The sequence below is a fragment of the Conger conger genome, chromosome 2 (assembly GCF_963514075.1).
Source record: "Conger conger chromosome 2, fConCon1.1, whole genome shotgun sequence".
In the NCBI taxonomy this organism is placed as follows: Eukaryota; Metazoa; Chordata; class Actinopteri; order Anguilliformes; family Congridae; genus Conger; species Conger conger.
In genome coordinates this window covers 17385263-17404540 of record NC_083761.1, presented here as the reverse complement: position 1 = coordinate 17404540, position 19278 = coordinate 17385263, and the positions used below count along the sequence as shown (strand labels likewise).

The 19278-nt window shown below is 45.8% G+C and overlaps 1 protein-coding gene across 2 annotated transcripts in view; it reads left to right on the top strand.

Annotated features, from left to right (window-relative positions):
- The window catches only part of LOC133121472 (C-terminal-binding protein 2), a 100584-nt gene that overhangs the window by 19712 nt on the left and 61594 nt on the right, over nt 1-19278 (top strand). For both annotated transcript variants that reach the window (XM_061230644.1, XM_061230647.1), the window contains exon 2: nt 19107-19275. In XM_061230644.1, the coding sequence (XP_061086628.1) occupies nt 19218-19275 (58 nt within the window). In that variant the 5' untranslated portion in view covers nt 19107-19217. The remainder of the gene's footprint in view (nt 1-19106; nt 19276-19278) is intronic.

Genomic DNA, 19278 nt, shown 5'->3' with positions numbered 1-19278 from the left:
CCGCTAACGCGGGAGAGCGTGAAAGTGCTGGGTAGGCCCAGCGAAATGATATTTATCCATTTACTCTTAAATTGTATGGAATGGTAAAGCAAAAAAAAAAGTGAACTGTTTTTTTTTTTTCCTCATCGTCATGGAGATGCCCCCCCTGTCAAAAGGAAAGACTCCAGCAGGGACAAACGGAATTGCTCGATTTTTACGGATTGGAGTGGAATGTGGAATATTTGGCATGCTTTCACTATAGTCCTTTATCACTCGCAACACCTCTGAGGGTTTTTTGGCAGCGCTGAACGATTCTTCCCGTTTTATATTGTGCGTGTCCATTTTGGAATCTTTGAGATCAGGAGGGGAGATTTGGTTCGAGTTTGTTACGCGACTCAGCTCAGTCGATGTGCCTATCTTCATATTTGGGGAATTTGCGAGGTAGTGGAGAGCTAAAGGCTGGAAGGTGCCTCTGCTGTGTCCTTTTCAGAGCTCTGCTTTTTGGTTTCCTCATTTCAGAGACCGTGATTGAAACCCGGCCCTCAGCATGAATTCCATATTCTCTCCATATCGGGACTTGGTAGCATAATCACGTATAAAATGCTTTTACCTTAAATGTTTGTTTATTCTGTATTTTTATAACCTGTTTTTCACGGAGATATCCTTACCGCGCATTTCAGCCCTGCCTGTAAAAAGGGAATAATGTTGTTGAGAGTTGCTGCTGGCTCAGTCTGACCCAGAGGCAGGTACTCCAACTGCAATTAATTCTCACAGCTTCTGAGCCCCATCCCACAGGTCATTATTGTTTCTCTTAAGCAATCTACTGCTGGGAAATTGATTTGTTTGTTCGGTGTGCTTACAGAAATCGCTTCATGAAATATGGATAAATGTCACTGAGTTGGTCCCCTGCAGCGAGGAGAACAAAATAAGGAATTGGGGAGCGGGAGTGTGGGGTTTATATGTGAACAGGGGCTTTGCTCTCTCACTGTGGACTGTTGGGTGGATCGGTCAGTTGGGCTAGTCTTTGAAAATGACTGCAGTTCCCTTAATGGACTGACCGTTTATAACTATTTTGGTAGTACTTCCTGCTTGTGGAATGGGCCATGCCACCCAAGTTCTAAGATCTCAGTCCAAGCTGAGTTTACATAAAATTTGCTCACCTGTCAACTGGAGTGGACATCACGATTAACCTGGCTGTGCCAAAATGAACTCCCTCAGAGAGCACCCGAGTGGGCAGACACTGGGCTAACTCAGACCGGCTGGAGGAAAGTGTGTATGCATGTATTTCATTCATACCCCTGTTTTCAGTGCTGTGTGCACCTCCCTTTTGCAAAAGATAACAGTACTGAGTCATCTTCTATCATGGTTTATGAGATTGGGGAATATATTGGTGGCCATCCAATAAAATCTATTTTTTATTGGATGGAATTGTATCACTGTAAATACATAATGTATAGCTCATTATATGTATTGTTTTTTTTTGTTTTTTTTACAGCCATTGCTCACTGTTTTTGATTTTAATAATTTTGGAGAGCACCTTATATACACTTGTATACAAATACTGTGTGCATGTAAACTATAATTATAAATACTTATTCGCACATGCATAAATATAGTATGTCACCATATTTGATGAACATGATTAGAAAATTGCAGCCTGATCAGAAAACAGAATTTTCCTTTTTATATTTGAATTTAAAAACTTGCATCTCATTAAACATAGTGCAGGTATTAACATTCACTATTGTCGGCCGTCCCCCCACCTCTCTGTCACAGTGAAGTGGGCTGTCTGATTGTGGCGGTGAAAATGAAAATGTTAATGTAAATTTAATGAAAATGTAAAATACCTGGAGTGGAAGAAGCGGACGATCTGTTTTATACACATTAGCGGCTAATCAGAAGTCCGTCTGTAGTGTGACTGCTAATGCTGCCGTGGCCCACTTTTCTGCGATTATACTGACTTTATGTCGGCTGAGTATTCTCTTCTGTGGCACGGGGGTGGAGAGAAAAGCTCTCATTCACACAGCCCACCCCCCTCAGGGGGCCCTCTCCCCTGTAGACGCCCCCACCCCCCACAACTTGGCCCGCTGACAATGGAGGCCTCCACCTTCACGGGTCCAATCCAGTGCTGCCGAGGTTCTCACGGCCCACGCAAACACTGGCAGATGGAATCGCTTGACTGACAGGAAGTGGGAAAATGGCTCAGATCCTGAAGTCTAGGTACTAATGTAGGTCAAAGAGTGTTTTCCGCTGAACTTCATCCACCGCAGACCCCAGCCTTAGGCTCAGGCAGTTTGGCTAACACCTGAAGGGCGTGTATGTGTGATATATATTTTTTTTTCATGATATTTCTGCTACGGAAAGAAAAACAAAGAAGGCATATGGCACTGCGTACCACTAATCGCGCTTGACGTATAGGAGAAAAAAATGTAGGTGGTCTGGGCCGTTGATATTGTACTCGTATTTCTTGTTAACGTCCTGCCTCTGACATTAACATTACGTTCGACAGACATTTGCATTTTTTTCCCCTTTGCCAAGTTGGAGTGACCTTTTAAGCATGTGTGATGAAATGTAAGCATTTAACATTTAAGCACATGCGACACAATGTCATACTGTAATGAAGATGAGCTGGTTGCGTGGCATCAGGCTTCACGTGTTGCTTGCCTTTCGACTCGAGTAAACCAAGTGGCATATAGTTGCCAAGAACTCTGGTCATCACAGATCCTACTTGTGATGATTCCTGCGACAATGGAGCTAAGATGGAAGGGGCGTTTCTCCTTTGTCACATACGCTATCATTAGCAGGGCATTGTATTTGTAGCGCATCGTTACTAGGTGACGGTTGCCAATCAGTGATATTCAGTTGAACACCGAACACTGAGAGCACCTCCCATTCTGCTGTCTTCCTGCATAAGTGCGGTGTGCCGGCTTGGCTGTGATAAGATGTCACAGTGAATTGCGGTGGTTTGGTTTAGCTCGGTTGTTGGACATGAGGTGTGACAGTGCCCTTTATCCAGAATGCCAGGTGGTTGTCTGAATCATTCTTTTTATCTTTATCTGCACCTTAAACTGTTGTCCTGCTGTTGACTTTGGACACCTGGCAATCCCATCTGTACTTTTGTATAAGCAGGTACCAGGTGCTTTCAAGATTGTGTGCGGCTTGAAGAAGACATGTTATGGCCAATTTTAATCACCTGAATGTCGGGCCTGCAAAGCCACTTTTTGTATCCTTGTGTTCTTTTGAGAATTCTAAGCAGTTTGTGGGTATTTCAGTCAGCACAAAGAAAATACTTGAAGACTAAAGCTGCTTGTTTTTTTTGCCCTGTTAGCTTCAATAAAATAACATTTAAATGCATTTAAAATGGAAAAATAATGTGGGTTATTTTCCTATTATATTTGGAATGTTTTTTAATGTTTACTGCCTGAATGCAGAAACAAATGGGTTTGGGTTGGTTCGGCCAAATGTGATTCATTGGCACAAGGGCAAGGATGCAGTTCTGAGAATTGCATTTTTGGATGTATAATTTTCCCCGATAAACTCAACTGACTCACACATTTTAACCACTTCAGACTCTTATGATTTTCTACACTGAGGGCCTTGAGTCTAAAATCTAGGCCTATTATTGACACAAATCCTTCCAGTTGAGTGGCATTCATGAACAGTATGTGTGGAGGCAGAAGACTAGAATGGGAAGGAAACTGTGTGCCTGTACTGAAAGGGGAAGACATGATATTTGTTTAATGGACGATAAATAAAATAATATCTAAACACATTTGACTGTTTGAAGTCCTAGTATTTGTATGATCGCTTGAGACTGCTATATATGGTATCTTTAGTATCTCTGAAGGTTTTGAAGGCAATTATTTTTGAGTGAAAGGTTCTTTTAATATTCAAATGCAGGCGTGTTAAAAAGGGACTGTGTGGCCACCTCAGTGCAGTGCTGGCCGTATTGTTGCTGGTGAAAGGTTAACACACCCTCTCTGGCCCTTTCCCGCCCATCTGCCCACCGGTTTATTTTCTCCGTGTGTCAAAAAAACGCTGAAAAAGATTGGAGAAAAACACGCGGAAGATGAGGTTTGTTGGCCAGCGAAAGGTTTTTAAATAAATGATTAGTTAAACATCCCTCGCATGTCCATTTTCAAAGGGGCCACTGAGCTTTGATCTGCTGGGCCTTTGAAATGATCTGAGAAGAGGAGAGGAAGGCAGGAGCGCGAGGTGGGATGGGTAGAGGCAAGCGCGCAGGTACGCTGGAAGGAAAAAGCGGAATATTCGGATATTCTGTGCCTTCGGAAGGGAGAAGGGGACGCGATGCCCCCTGAAGTAAAGCCATCCGTAGTGTGGCATGGCTGATGCCTTAGGCCAGATTAGTCGCATTAACCCCAGAGATCAATAAAACGGCAGATGTCTTCTCTTGAAGGAGGAATCTTTCAGCATACTGGGCGGAATTGCTGGCCGTAAATCTAACATCTGCCTCTGCATTCTCCTTTGTACGGCAACAGAATGATCGCGTGTCATTGGGCAGAGAAGGTTGAGCCGTCCCAGTGAGAACAGCTGTTCCTCTCTCAAAAAGTTTACCCGTGTAGCTGGATGGATATTGTTCTATTTTCGGTCTGCTGCACTGCATGTACTTTCTTGCTTCTGTAACAATAGTTCAGTTTTCAGAAGCGTGAAGTCGGACATTGCATTTGCATGCATTCTTGCTGTCTCATTAATACGGTGTGTGGGTAGGTTGGTGGGTGGGTGGGTTTTTTTTGTTTTTGAAGATGTAGTTTCTCTGAAAAGATTTTGAATAAAAGTAACTTGCAGTTCAGACAGGAACTCCAAATGGGTGAGGTCATGCGGTAGTAATGTATTTTTTTTCTCCTTGTGAAATAATAACAGAAATATAAAGCAAATATTCCCAGAGTCTCTGTTCCTCAGCTCTAATGAGTCCCAGTAGCACTGGTTTTATTTTCGCTCCTAATTTGACATGCATCACTTCATCTGCACCCCTCCCCCCCCTTTACCCTGTAGACCCAAAATCCGCACACGACGCCCTAATAAACTGCCAGAACAGGCCGACGGTGCTTTGTTTGCCTTGTGCTTTCTGAGGCAAAATCTATATGAGAGGCATCAATCCGTCATCAAGGTTTGCTGGCAACATCTGCACCAGCACAGAGGCAGCAGTTGGAAACATGTAGGTTTCTTCTATAGTGGGATGAATTGTGTGCATGTAAGTCTTATGAGATTTGCCAAATGGCTCAAGCCACGAGGCAATACAGCGTGGGAGCTGACAACGGGACCAATGGGCAAATGTGAAAACTACATGACGGCACTGTCCCTTGTCGATATCGCCCCTCCTCGACTCTCTTTTCCTTACCTATTGCCTTAAGCAATTACTGAAGTTGGGATGTAATGTAACTTCAAGTTTCTTCGAATAGTAGAAGCTAAATAACGTCCTGTTCTTTCTCATCGGTGGCCAAAACCATTACGGTCATTCATCGTAACCGCCATTCAACAAACTCGCCTTTCTGCTTTAAGGGGAGGGAAAATTTCCATTTCTTCCACCCATAACTGAAAATGCTTTTTGTTCTCCCGTGAGACAGACAGGCTGAAATGGACCAGGTTTACAGCGCTCGGCTGTAGGGGCCTTTTAATGAGGCACTGTTAACCGTACCTGACAAGCCTCACCGTGGCGGCGCGCACCTATCACAGCGAGCTGTTACTCAGATTAAATTGGGTGTATTTTCTCTTTGCTTGTTGAAGACTGCCACGGAGTAAATTGTCTAGGATGGTTTATAAGGGTTATAAAGGCCTTACACACTCCTACCTGGCAGCTGTGTTTGAGCAAGACCAGGGCGTCCGTTTTACCGCCCCAGCAAATCCACACCTGGGCCCTCTGCTTGGCCATGAGGGGCCTCTCTCTGATAACAGAACAAACTCTGCTTTCTGAGGGATAAATAATAAGCAAGAGCACAATTTATGGTGTGTGTAATTCTTTTCTTTTCTTTTTTTTTTTTTTAAAGCCCCGCTGTACCTCCAATCTGCAGATTGCCCTCAGAAGGTTATAAACATACACTAATTAAATCTCCACTCAATTAACCTATATCTTTGACCTTTGTTGGCGGTTAAAGGCATTCTTTCTCAACTGGAATGCAATTACTGTGGCGGCAACGCCTATCAGCCTCCTCTATCTATAGTCGCTGGCTGTGGTCGCCGGATAGTAAACACACCGCAGCATTTCTTGCTAGGCTTAAAGTTTTTTTGTTTTTTGTTTTTTTGTGCTAAATAACTTTTATACAGCAAAGCTGAAAGCTGTTCTCTCAGGAAAATTGTGGTAAGCTCGCATCAGCAGTTAGTTTAAATGGCGTTCAAGGATTCAGCATATTACCGGCATTAATTAATATACATTGCGGATATCTTTGAACGCTTATTCCCCGTCTTCTAAATGCCGTGAGGCTAGATTATGTGAAATCTGGTGTGATTAATTATATTAATAACATTAGTGACACAACAGGCTTTATTTAATATAGCGTCGTTAAGTATGGAGTTTTTGTTGTTGGGGGTATTTTTTTTTTTTTTTCTCACATTTGAGGCCAGCATTTGTATTATCTGAGAATTGCGCATTAGCCAGAGTCAGCAGTTTTGAGTGCCGCAATCTCATTACATTTACAGGGGAGGGATGGAGAGCAACAAAAAAAAAATTAATTGGAGGCATGCGATAGTTAGGACAGGAGCTAGGCAAGGGCGGTATAAATCACTAGCTGGGATGACAGCTTTATGTGCCCAGCGAGGGATAAGTGGTTAACTTTAATGAGAGGAGATAGAAATGTTGAGTTACTTTTTTCTCCCCCCCCCCATCGGCCTCTTGCCTTACACACAAGCGCTACCCCTCCCCCCGTTTCAGCAGACCCAGAAACCCTGAACTATTTAGACTCCACTTGATATATAGAGTTAATTCCGCTCGCCCGCCACCGTAATTCATGTGTTTCATGCATTTAATGTCTGGCGGACAAAGTGCAGTGTGGAACCGTTAATTTTCCACACACAGATTGCAGGTCCCCGTCCCATCCCATCACCTTTCCGCTCCCAGCCCCCCCCCCTCCCCCACCCCCCCCCTCCCCCCAACTGCCAACTCCCAACCCCCACCCTCCACCCACTCTCCGCCCCCATTCCCCACCCTCTCGTCGTAATTTTTTCCATTACTTTAACCAGTTAATTTGGCTAAAAGAAGACCTACTCGGAAGAGGTTTTCATGCCGTATCGGGTTCCGCGTTTCCTATAAAAACATCCCTCTTCTCCGGCTCCTCCACCGTAAACCTTGGAAAGGTTCAGCTCCTTCTCTTCGGGAGGCATCCACCGCCTACGCCCCTCTCTTGACAATGGCCCGCGAGACAAGCTCACACCCGTATGCCTACACCCCCCCACTCCCCCTACCTACCTCCCTCCCTCTGCCACACAACCCCCCCCCCCACCCCCCGCTTGCTGGAAAGTTCACCAGGGTCACTTGTGCATTTTTTATTTATTTTGAAACAGGGAGATAATTCTCTTGCAGTGGGCTGGCAAACTGTTTCTTAATTGGTAAGTGCTGCATAATGAAGTAACGTCTCTGAGGAATTTTTTTTTTTTTTCCTTTTTCTTTTTTTTAAAAAATGTGTTTGATTTGAAGAGGGCCCCCAGCGTGCTGTGCGCAGAGGGAAGTGTATGACCTCCAGACACAGGGCAGGAGGAAATCATGTGTTTGCAGGATGACAGGAGGGGGGGGCATTGAAGTGTGCTGCAGAAGGTTTCCAGTTGACTAAGGGGGCACCGGCTTTCTGAAGCGTGATGGGGCTTGCACAGTGGGTCAGGGCTGGCTAATAAGCAGCTCCACGCGGGAGGTAGACTGATCATGCGCTCCGATAAAGGCCACGACGACAGAGAGGAGGCCGTCCCTCCAACGCGCGCGCTTCACGCACCGGGCTCCCTCGCGTCAGCGGCCCGGGTTAATAAGACGTAGAGTAAATATGTGATTAATTAATTGTGAAAACAACAAATTAACATCGGACTAAGTGGTCAGGCTTGTCATTATTTCAGCCGTGGCCTTTGCAGACATCGTTGTTCTTGTGTAATCTGAGGAGGAAAGAAAAAGACAACCACAGCAAACAGACGCATGGCAACGCATTTGAATGCTCTTATAAATGTCTGTCAGCAGGTCCAGTTTGGCTTTTGGGTCACAGAAAGGGATACAGACCGAGTTGTAGTGATGTCCCTGGTGGCGCAACGGTCCTACAGTTTGTTTGACCAAGTGGCTTAGACAAGCAAGAATACAAGGGGGAGAAACAGCACAAACATTCCCCCTTGGGCTCCTAGCGCAGTTTGATTAAAATGGGTTCAGTCACGTACGGTCCACGCAGATTTTTTCAGGATTGAGCTAAAAAAATACCTTTTGCAGTCTTTATCTGGCCGTATTACTGAGAACATTATCTTGACTACCAACTTAGTGCTGATTTTAAGATTCATTATGAATGGCCTGTGTGTGTATTGTGGCAGAGGACATTTTATGCAAGGCAGCGCCGTAAACCCAAAAAGCACAGAAGAAGCTTTCATATCGAGGGGGAAGACGCATGAACTTTTCACCTTACAGAGTGAAATGGGGGTCACGGTCTAGTCCTGTGACCTACTAAAAAAAAAAAAACAACAACAAAAAAAACATTCTAAAAAAAAAAAAAAACAAGCCCGATGGACAAAAACAAAATATTGTAGGAGGCTTGTTTTGTAGGTTATGGGTCACAATAAAGTGAAAAGAAAACTGGAGGGGCTGTTTTTCTGTATCCTTTAAATGCGCAGAAAACCGAATGCGCCCGAGCCCTTAAGGCAGTCACAATGTTTTCAACAGCGATACAATCCCATGAGTCATTTCTCTTTTCATTGTTATTTACCCCCCAAGGGACCCAGGCTTGTATGTGGTGTCAATTGGGCAGAGACCTCGCCTCCCCCAGCACAGTGCCTGTCTTTAGTCTCACAGGACCACTGCATTGCCTCCCACCTGTAACACAGGGAACAATTATGTGCCATCCTGGACAGATTTACCTTTTCTGCCAAGTGTATATGGAATTCTATTCTGTCATCTAAAAAATAAAAAGGGATGCATATGCAGCTTAATCTATTCCTGATAAGGACAGATAAGGATTTTGAAAAGGCTCATTTGAAAATATCAAATGTAAGGATGTATTTGGCAATTGTTTAAACATTTGGAATGTTGCGTATGCATAAATGTATACAAAAATATTAAATTGAGTAAATGTAGTGTTTTTTCATCAATAGGTCATGGCCTTAAAAATGTCATGCAGGGCAACTATGATTTATAATACTAAGCACGATAAGCAAATATATGAATTGTATTTTAACAAGCTATTAGTAATAGAATGGGAAGATTGTTACCTTTATTTTGTACACTGAGGGTGCACACACACAAGTGAACTATTTTCTTCTGGTCCCCTTGCCCACTTGAAAGAGTGCACTGCCAGCAAAATAAATGTTAGTGGACAAGCTGAGCATACCAGCTAGTAAGCCTACCTCTTTGTATTTTCTGTTGTGCATTTAATCATGTTCCGATGGGCGTTCTGCAAGAATGAAAACACACTGTAACTCTGTAGGGAAAATTACCTTTTCGAAAGGAACAAAAAAAAAAAAAGCCCAGACATAAACGTTAGCTCTTGTCTGTGTGTCGTTTTGCTACACTTCTGAGCCTTTATCCCTTACTAATCAATTTACGGAGGCAGCGCTATCAATATAAGTGCCACGAGTACCCAACGCCGCAATAACTCAAGGGGCGCATTTGAGCCGTGTCTGAGTTTGATCCTGCGCCTGCAAGTGATGAATAGCGCCCCCCCCCCCCCCTTTTTTTTTTTTTGTCGGTGATCAGCACTTTTATTCTGCGGCTAATCCGCAAAGCCATATATAGTAATGCCGCTGTAATTCTTCACCTTGTTTTAGTCGCACTGTAAAAAGGAAACGGTGACGGATTCTAAAGCTGTCTCCCGCCCACCGATAAGGAGGGCCTGGCGGGGGCTGATTTAGTGGCCGACGTGCCAACTCGCCGGCGCGGGTGACACCCTGTGAAAAGTTGGAGGGGACGGGCGCCGTATTTTACCTGTCACGGCCGTTGGGAGGGAAGAGCGCCGTTAGCGGGGGTCTGTCAGGTGTTAAAAGGATTGTCATGTTGCCGGAGATAACGCGGGCTCCCCCCCCCTGCTTGTTATTTACTGCGCTAACCGGGCCGTGCCGCTCCGGCGGTATTCCCACCTTGTTATTGTGCTCCTCCGTTTTATTGGGAGTAAGTGGCGGGTGTGAAATGGCGGCTCGGTCGGGTCTCGCACGTGAAATATGATGGAGTCGGACTGCCGTGTGATTAAAGGGGAGAGCAGCTCAAACTACGGGGGTGGGTGGGATGGGCGTGGTCCTGTCGCTGGTGAGGTAATGCGATGGAGTTGGCCAGGGTGTGGTTTGGTCCCGGCGTCATAATGCGCGAGTAACTCCTGGGAAAGTATTTTGAGAGGAACACTCTCTAAATGCGTAGGTTTTCTCTCTCTCCTCCCTTTCACCCTCTCGTCTTTTCTGTCCTTCTTTCCCTTCACTATATCAGCCTGGGTGGATGCTCTAGTAGAAACTGTTTTCAGGGGTATTGCCCTCTCGCTCTCCCTCTTGCTCTCCCTCTCTCTCTCTCTTCATCTATCTCAATTTCAATGCGCTTTATTAGCAGGACAACTAAGCCAAAGCAACATAGATAATGCCATATATTATGTATAGAAAAACACAAAAACATGGAAGGCATGTATACAAAATGCAATGCATAGTAAAACAAACACATCGATATAGTTAAAAAGGTGTGAAGAACATAAACGTTCAATTAAATTATAATCTTTAAAATGATAAAAAATTCTCCCTGTGTCTCGACTGGGCAGGCTGAGAGGCCCTTGGCCGGGTATAAGCAGGCTCTGAGCGAGCGCCTCTCTGGGTTGCCCACGGCAGAGCGCGGGGCCTCGTATTCGCCCAGCCGTGCGTTGAGCGGGGCCTCCAGAGATGCGTGCTACATTTGGAGGTGATGGATGTGCTAATAAAGCGACATGTTAAAGCTCCCCTCCGTTTACACTGCGCTCCTCACCTGACTAATTGGCTGTGCCCCTTCCATGTGCCACCGACGGTGTCCCAGAGCAGCGGGCGTTAGTCTCGCTGACGAGGAGGGGGCACCGCAGGCCCGGGGAGCCGCGGCCCCCCCACTGTGCCCTAAAGCGCCGTGGCAAGGTTTTGTCGCTCCGTGGGTCAACCTCCGATGTTTAACTCAACTGTGAGTCACACTCCCTTAAACTTCACCACTGGTTCCAACACAGTGAGCCGATACAGTTTTAAAGTGTTCAGTCTGTTCGCTCACCTCAAACTTTTAAATAAACGGTGGAGAAAAAGTAAAAAATAAAAACGTCAGCGCTCTCCCCCTGGTGGTCGTTTCTATAACGGGGAATGTTGGCAGGCTTAATTGGGTGTGTGCTGCTCTGTGTATGGCGCGGGTTGATGGCAGGTGGGGGCTCGAGGCAATGTTGCCATTACACTCCTCTGGGCAGTACACCACTGCAGCACTGTGCCATGTGCCAAGCCTCTGAATGTTGGCTTGGTGCGTTTGAATGTTTTTCCTGTCAGCTTAAAAAGCGAGGCGTAGCTGAAAAACTTCACCGCCGAGCAGCCGTTGGCAAGCAGCGTTTCTACAAGGAATAAAACAAACTTGGCCTCTGTGAAAACTCAGGCAGATATCTGACCTTCATACTTGGAAATGGCTCTGTTCTGCATTTCTATTCAAAATAAATATTTTCTTTAGGAGTCTTTGAATCTTGTATATTTTGTTCTCACAGCTGTCATTTTGAGTTCTTGTGATTGTTTGTGTTGTGTAAGCAGTGCAGGTCAGGAGACGGTTGACCTCCCTCTGTTTGAGAAGTGTGGATTGGTTTGTGTGTGTGCGTGTGTGCGTGTTCAGCATTCCCCAAACATTATATTGCTCTGTTCAAAGTTAGACTCATTCCATCAGATGAATTATTGGCCAGGCTGTAAGCACATCTGTGACATGACAAGGTTTGGACGTTTGGCCCCGATGCCAAAACAAACTGCTTTGCCTAAAACAAGAGGTGTGTTTGTTTGTGTGTTTGTGTATGTCTGTTTGTGTGGGTTTCCCTGCAGAATCATACACTTGTGTGCCTCCTTTGTTTTGCGATCCCTGTCTGTTCTTCTGGACTTTATCAGTCCATTGTTTTGCTTGGCCTCCTCTCAGTGCAAACCAGAATGCATAGGGAAACTGGCTGTCTGAGGCTGGGCCCTATGGGGGGAGGGGGAGGGGGAGGAGGTGTGGGCATGGCGGGAATGGAGCCACCTTTTATATAGAGCAGGAAGCTCTGAATCATACAGGCCTTCCTGTGAGGACCCTCAGGAAGCTGCCTCTGGGCCTTTGGGCTGTGGGCTTTGACCGTTCCCTGGGATCAGGTGGGTGAGCGAATCTCAGACCTCCCAGCCTGCACTGTGTGTGTGTGTGTGTGTGTGTGTGTGTGTGTGTGAGTCTGTATACATGTATGTGTGTCTGTATGCCTGTGTGTGTTGTGTGTGTGTACGTGTACGCTTGTGCGTCCATGCATAAGTGTGCGTTGCATGTCTGTATGCTTGTGTGTGTGCGTGTGCCTGTGTGTAAGTGGAATAAACTGTAAGTACTTGAATGTTCTGAAAACCTGGTCATTATATTTAAGAGCTGGGTTCCAGAAGGACCTTAGGTGGGCTCTTTGACCAGCCCTTAATTAATAGCCTCGTAGTAGTCATCCCTACTGGGGTCCCCATGATAGCCTTTATGTGTGTCATTTAGCCTATGTTCTGCTGCTTTTTGCTTCTGAAGAATAGGTTTTTATTTCAAATATTGCTTCTTATCTAACTGTTAAGAACGCTGTCAGTTGTTCTTGGAATTAAGGCTGTGATCACCTTTTACTGTACAGCATTTGAGAAAATGAATGGTACAATTTGTTGTAACGCCATGCACGTATGCACAATTAAAAGCCTGACCTGTGCCATTGCATCATGGGTCAAGGTTGTTATTCACACAGAAAAGTTCAACAGGGCTCCCAGCCTTCCTCTGGGGTTGCGATATGGACTCAGACGCAGGTCTGTAATGCGATATTTTTAGTACAGTATCCCTATTTCGCCTGCTACCTTGACCTTCCTGTTTTCTCTCCCTCTCAGACCTCGTGCTTTGGCCCCGCATTGAAAGATTTACCTCAGGTTAAACAAAAGAAAAAAGCTTGAAGGAAAATATGCCTCACTGTGCTGTGCTGGAAAACATCCATTTTAGTAGTTTGTGAGAAGAGGGGGGACATTGGCAGAAAAAAACAACCCAAACCCCCCCCCCCCCAAAAAAAAAAAAGGAGTTAAAGTATTTGATTGAAAAGGACACTGCCCTGTGTTGTGCGGCTGCAGAGATATCCGTAGCCTTGCCGATGGGCCAGAAGAGAGGCGGGCTAGCATACATTGAATGTAGGAGCTCTGTGTGTGTGGTGTAGTCCGCAGGGACTGAAAGCCTGTTGAAAGCTGAGTGTCTTGTGCAGAGGAAAGTCGAGTTAACCTTGAGGCCCATCAATCCGTACAAAGGGGCACGGAGGGTTATGGACTTCAAAACGAAAGTAAACAATGTGGGAAGATAGCAGCCATCGGTTTGAATGTCAGTTGGAATTCATATCTGAAACCCTCCCTGGCAGACAACACCGACGCCCTGGCAAATGTATCCACTTTTCTATATTTTCTTGTGCTATGTCACTGAAAATATTTACTTTTTCTGTCCTCCTTTTTAACCTTTTGTGTGGAATTTGTTTTTTTTGTTTTTTTCTTTAAATGCACTTAGAGACAAATAGATAAGCACTCACTATTCAGTTCCAGGGTGCTGGTTATACTGATGCTTGTATTATGAGGAGCAGACATTTCGAGCCTATACTGTTCATCGGTTTTACAATTCCCTGTGTGTACAGTAGCTTCTGCTTTACGGTCTGTTCTTTTAAAAGGCTGCGATGGCGGCAGGCACTCTGACCTTTTAAAGCGAATGAATAATTCAGCCACATAAACTATTAAATTGACATATTAATCTAACTGAGAACATGGTTTTAATTTTCTGATTTGAAGCCACTTCATGCCGTAGCCGGTATGAAACACGATAGCGTTTCTTCGTTGTAAAACTTAATCCAGTAATTAAAGATTCTTCCCAACAAAATGGACCCCGCTCGGCTGTCAAAACATTTCCGTGATGTACGGCTCCTCCTGTCCAGCCGGAGTGTATTTCAGGTAGCGCGGTGTCGGTTAAGCGAGCCCTTTCGGATTTATTGCAAATAGCCAAGTCATAATTAGAGCCTACCCCTGGCTTCCAGTTGATGGCTTTGTAAGTAATCAGCCCATACTAATTAACATCTGAGGGAAGATGTCTCCATACCTGCTTACATACCAAACTGCTCCTTCTGTTTTACCTCAACAAGTTATTAATCACATCACCCACCGCCCACTCTTTTTTTTTCCTTTTTCCCTCGTCCGATGGAAATTGATATTTTTCTTTTGAGATTTATTGTGCCATTTCCGCATATAAAGGGCTTTGCCAGTTTAATTCAATTTGAGATTTCAGTAAGAAAATTCCAGTTGCAGAAGTAAAAGTGAGGTCAGTTATTTCTCGAGGGCAGATCCGCCTTTCACTGCTACGTAGCTACAGGCAGTAATATTGAGCGCGTTTATACTGATAAAATATTGGAATGTGTGTCAGCCTTGTGTTTGTGTTGAGGTTTGTATTGCGGCTCCTGCAACAAAATGGCCTCTGATCCTTTTTTCAAAGAGGGATCCCAAGGCCATTGTGCAATTCTCAAAATGAACATGAAGTTTGATTTGACATTGACTTAGAAATAATACTGGATTGAATTCTTTAGGGCTTTTCAATGCATGATTTCCAAGGGCTTAACATTGTAGGGGGAAAACTCACCTCAGCCCTCAACCACCAGCAATGATCTGTGAGGGTAGAGAAACCTCTTTATTGGAGTTTCTTGCTCTCTCTAGTCTTGCCCCCTCTCCCACCATCCCACCCTCCCTCCTGTCCGTGTGATGCGAGGCCCACACAAGGAGATGCTGTTTTGCTGGGACTGGAGCCCATGTTCTCCTGGTGATCCATCTCTGCCTGCCTCCATAGCTGGAGGGGGTAGGGGGGCGCGGGCCTTTCCGAGCGCCTGAGGTTTTGTGGAATTGTTGGCGCCCTCTGTGTTTTTCCCGCACGGCCTCCCAGGACAGCCAGAACGTTCCGGCTGTGATTGATGAGCCGTTTGGGCTGGACGATGGCGTGCTAGTGGGCACCCGTCCAGCAGGATTGGGGGGTTGGGTGGGGACGGACTGTGGCTGAAAGGGTTGTTTACTTCAGTGTCAGAGCCAAGGAGACAGGGGCTCCAAGAAAAAAAGCACTCCCCCCCCCCCCAAATGGGAGCACTTAGAGGGACTGGTCAACAGTTGCTTTGAAGCACAGTGAGACTGTTTTCAAAAGCTTTTCCAAAAGTGGCATCTCTTTTGGGAGTGGGGGCCTCATTCCAAGAAGTGTTCTCCCTCAAAATAACTATTCCTTTAAGTAAGAACCTAGTCTTTTTGTCTGTTAGAGTGAATGTTGCTTTCTGCATTTTGTAACCGAGTAATTGTGTGCTTGAGTAATTTGACTGTACGGGTCGGGGGATAGGTTGGATGTACCAGTCCCTCATAAAATAAGTAGCCCTCCAGAGCATGTCTCCATACATGTACATCCAACAAGGCACTTTCCCTGGGTTTATGTTGCTCTCGGAAGAACCTGGAGGCCGAGGTAAGAGCAGGCCCGGTCAAGCTTCTCTCTCCTGGACGTTTCTTCACCTTCAGAGCCGTGTGTGAGGGGCGCTGGTCGGGTCACGTGTCCCCTCCGCAGGAACAGATACGTCTCCAGACTGAGGGGAGAAACACGCACGCAAACACCGCTCATTATTCACACCTGTGTGTGTGTGCGTGTGCGTGTGCCTGTGCGTGCGCGTTTGTGTTTGTGCGTGTGTGTGGGTGTGTGCGTGCGTGTTTGTGTGTGTGCGTGTGCGCGCATGAGCGTGTGTGCGTGTGTGTGCATGTGTGTGTGCGTGCGTGTGTGCGTGCATGTGTGCGTGCGTGTGTGCGTGCGTGTGTGCGTGCGTGTGTGCGTGCGTGCGTGTGTGCGTGCGTGCGTGCGTGCGTGTGTGTGCGTGTGCGCGTGTGTGTGGGGGTAGGATGCCGGGGGGGCGGCGTCAGACAGTAAACAGGTGTAAGTGCTTTCAGGGTGCGAGGTCAGCTGCCCCAGAGAGAATGGCCTGCTCCGATACAGTCTGCTGTGAGCTCAGATAAGCCCCCGGGTTCACAGGGGCCGTTCGCGCTTGATAAATCACCCCGATGAGGCGGGTCATTGTGAGGAGGAGAAATTAATCAGAGCTAATAAACCCGGCGCAGGATTGAGCCATGTTTCTTTGCCGCTGTTGTTCTTCTGGCAACTGGAAGGACTCGATGATCCCCAAACTATTTCGCATTAATGATTTAGCAAAAATAAAAAGGAATTTTTCTCTCTTCTTTTTTTACTTCTTTAAGAAGGCGCTACTGCTTTTTATGGTTTTTCTATGGTAGCACGCCAGGCCAAGGTTACCCTGCATCCGGTCTGTCTGACACTGTCTGGGTGAATGTGTTTATTTTAACAATCCACTCGTGCAGTAACGAGCCCGTCCTCGGTTCTGTACTTTTCTCAAGGCCGTTTCTCATCTCTGTTTGGAAAATGCATGGCTTTTACCAGCTGCTGCGAGCGGATCTATCGGCCGTCCGTTAGCCGGGCTTGACAGTGTGGCGGGTTGAAGTGTCTGAAAGTGCTTGATCGGACTCTGGTGAATTCTTAAGCACGGGAGTGGCGGGAGACCTCCCTCCCCTCTCGCTGATTGGCTGTGCGTGAAAAATCTCAGAACAGCGCAGGGCACTGTTGACAATGAGCAAACTGGAGGAGTGTGTGTGAGTGTGTACTTAGACCGTGTGTGTGTGTGTGTGTGTGTGTGTGTGTGTGCGCGCGCTTTTCACTTGGTGGTTCATCGGACAGTGCAAGAAAAATGTAGTCCTTCTCAAGTGTAAAGGTTATGAAAATGATTATAGTGAATGGGTGTGACTGGGTGTGTGCATTCCCATCTCTGTACTGTAAGCAGTGAAATTTGTTCCGTGCTGGACTGATAACAGTGCAGTGTTTTGACCTGCATTGCTATGTTTTAACTCAAGTTCCGGGTTTTAACTCATGCCTCTTGTGCAAGTACAGGCTGGAGCATCGCATTGATTTCACCCCTCTAACATGGTCCAGTTACCTCTCTAGTGCCACTCCCTCCCCTTCGTCCCCCACCAACCCTGCCTCCCCTTCTAGACCACACACCGTAGGCTCGTTTAAGAGAACTTATATCATTAACAGCCATGAAAAGTGTGTTTATTTATATCACCGTTTTTCTATCACTGAGTTGGGAAGTGGTTAACTACCATTGCAATCCATGTGGCAGAAGTTTGTACATTTTTAAAAATTTGCCGCTCTCCCCACCACCCCCACACATCTCCACTTCCTCCCCTGTGCTGTTCTGTTTCCAGTCTGAGAGTGAATGTCTGTTCTTACGCACGTGTCCGCCCTACCATATGTTCCAGAATTTATTCACAACTCCTCCTGCATCTGCATTTTGCATTCTTAGTGCTCCATACTGCCCTTTTCTGTATGGGCATTTACAGAATGTCTTCCCTATTTTTCAGCATTTTCCGTTTCTTGCCATGTAGAACCCAACTAACAACAATCATCTTTCTTGTTCACAATGTTTATGACTGTCAATGAAACCATCACTTTTTTTTCTTTCTCTGAAGGTCCTACCTCCCTCTGTTGGTGAGAGTTTGTCATTGCAATTTAATCCCGGCCCATTGGAAATTTTGAATTCTGTGGATACTTTCGTATTGCTGGCCTTTTTCTTCTTTTTTTTTCCCCAAGACCACTCTATAAGTATTTCTCTGACATTTAGGAAATGTCATTTATTTCAAACACTTAAACGCATCTATACTGCTTTATGTGTGGTGCTGGGAGAAAAGAAAAACCCATTCTAGTTTAAATTATTGTGCAGCGGTTCATAAAATTGTTCTCTCAAAGCATTATTTCCTGAAGGAAATGCCTTTTGACCTGTGATTAAGTGAAAGTGAATGTTGATTTGTGATCTGAGGTCAGTGGTGTGGTGCTGAACATTGCCCTTTGGACCCTCTGCTCAATGTTCAACCTGTTGTGGAAGCTTTTCTCTCACTTTGCAACGGTCGAAGTCGAGGCACATTTTCTGATCTTGTGACCAGGCCTGTTCTAGGGTGCCCTGAAATAAATGCAGCTTGTTGTTGTTGAAGTGAAGCATTGAAGAGATACAGAATGTGTGCAACTGCAAGGCACTAATAATGAATAATAATACCACACACCAGGACGTACAGTTTGAAGCTTTCTGATTACTTTTTATTTCTTATGTTTTTATCTTTTGTTTTCAACCCAGCTGCACTGTGACTCAAGACATGCAGGAGAGCTCCCAGTTCCTGTATGTGAATAGATTAGTTTATCTCTTGGCCTAAGCTTTGATGTTCTCTGGGTGTGAGAGTGAAAGTACTAGTCTGCATCCCTCCTGCACCTCTGCCCATGCAGAATATTTGGGGTTCAACAGTTTATCTGTTGGGCAGTATGCAGCCTTGTGTTCAAGGACACTGGGACCCTGAGGGTTGGTGGTTCAAGCCCCAGTGTAGCCACAATAAGATCTACACAGCTGTTGGGCCCTTGAGCAAGGCCCTTAATCCCACATCGCTCCGGGGGGGTTGATACTCTAATCAACTGTAAGTCTATTTGGATAAAAGCGTCGGCTAAGTGACAAAATTATTATTAATGAATCATCATCTGAATGTCTGTGTCATAGAAAAGTCTGACAGCCAGTCATTGAATAGAATGGTAATAGGAGCTGAATCAGGTGTGGTGTTGATGGAGGTTCTGGCTAACGGCTAACGCTAGGGGACATGGCTGTGCGAAACCCTTACCGGACGCCGCTCTCTGTGCCCCCGTGCAGGTGTGTGGAGGCGTTATGCACTGGGGAGGACCCCGCGAAGGGCGTTAGGTTACTCAGAACACACGTACGTCTCCGGAGGAGGAGGAGGAGGTGAGGGCTCCTGGCGCCGGCATGGCTCTGACCGACAAACACAAAGTGAAGAGGCAGCGGCTGGACCGGATCTGCGAAGGTA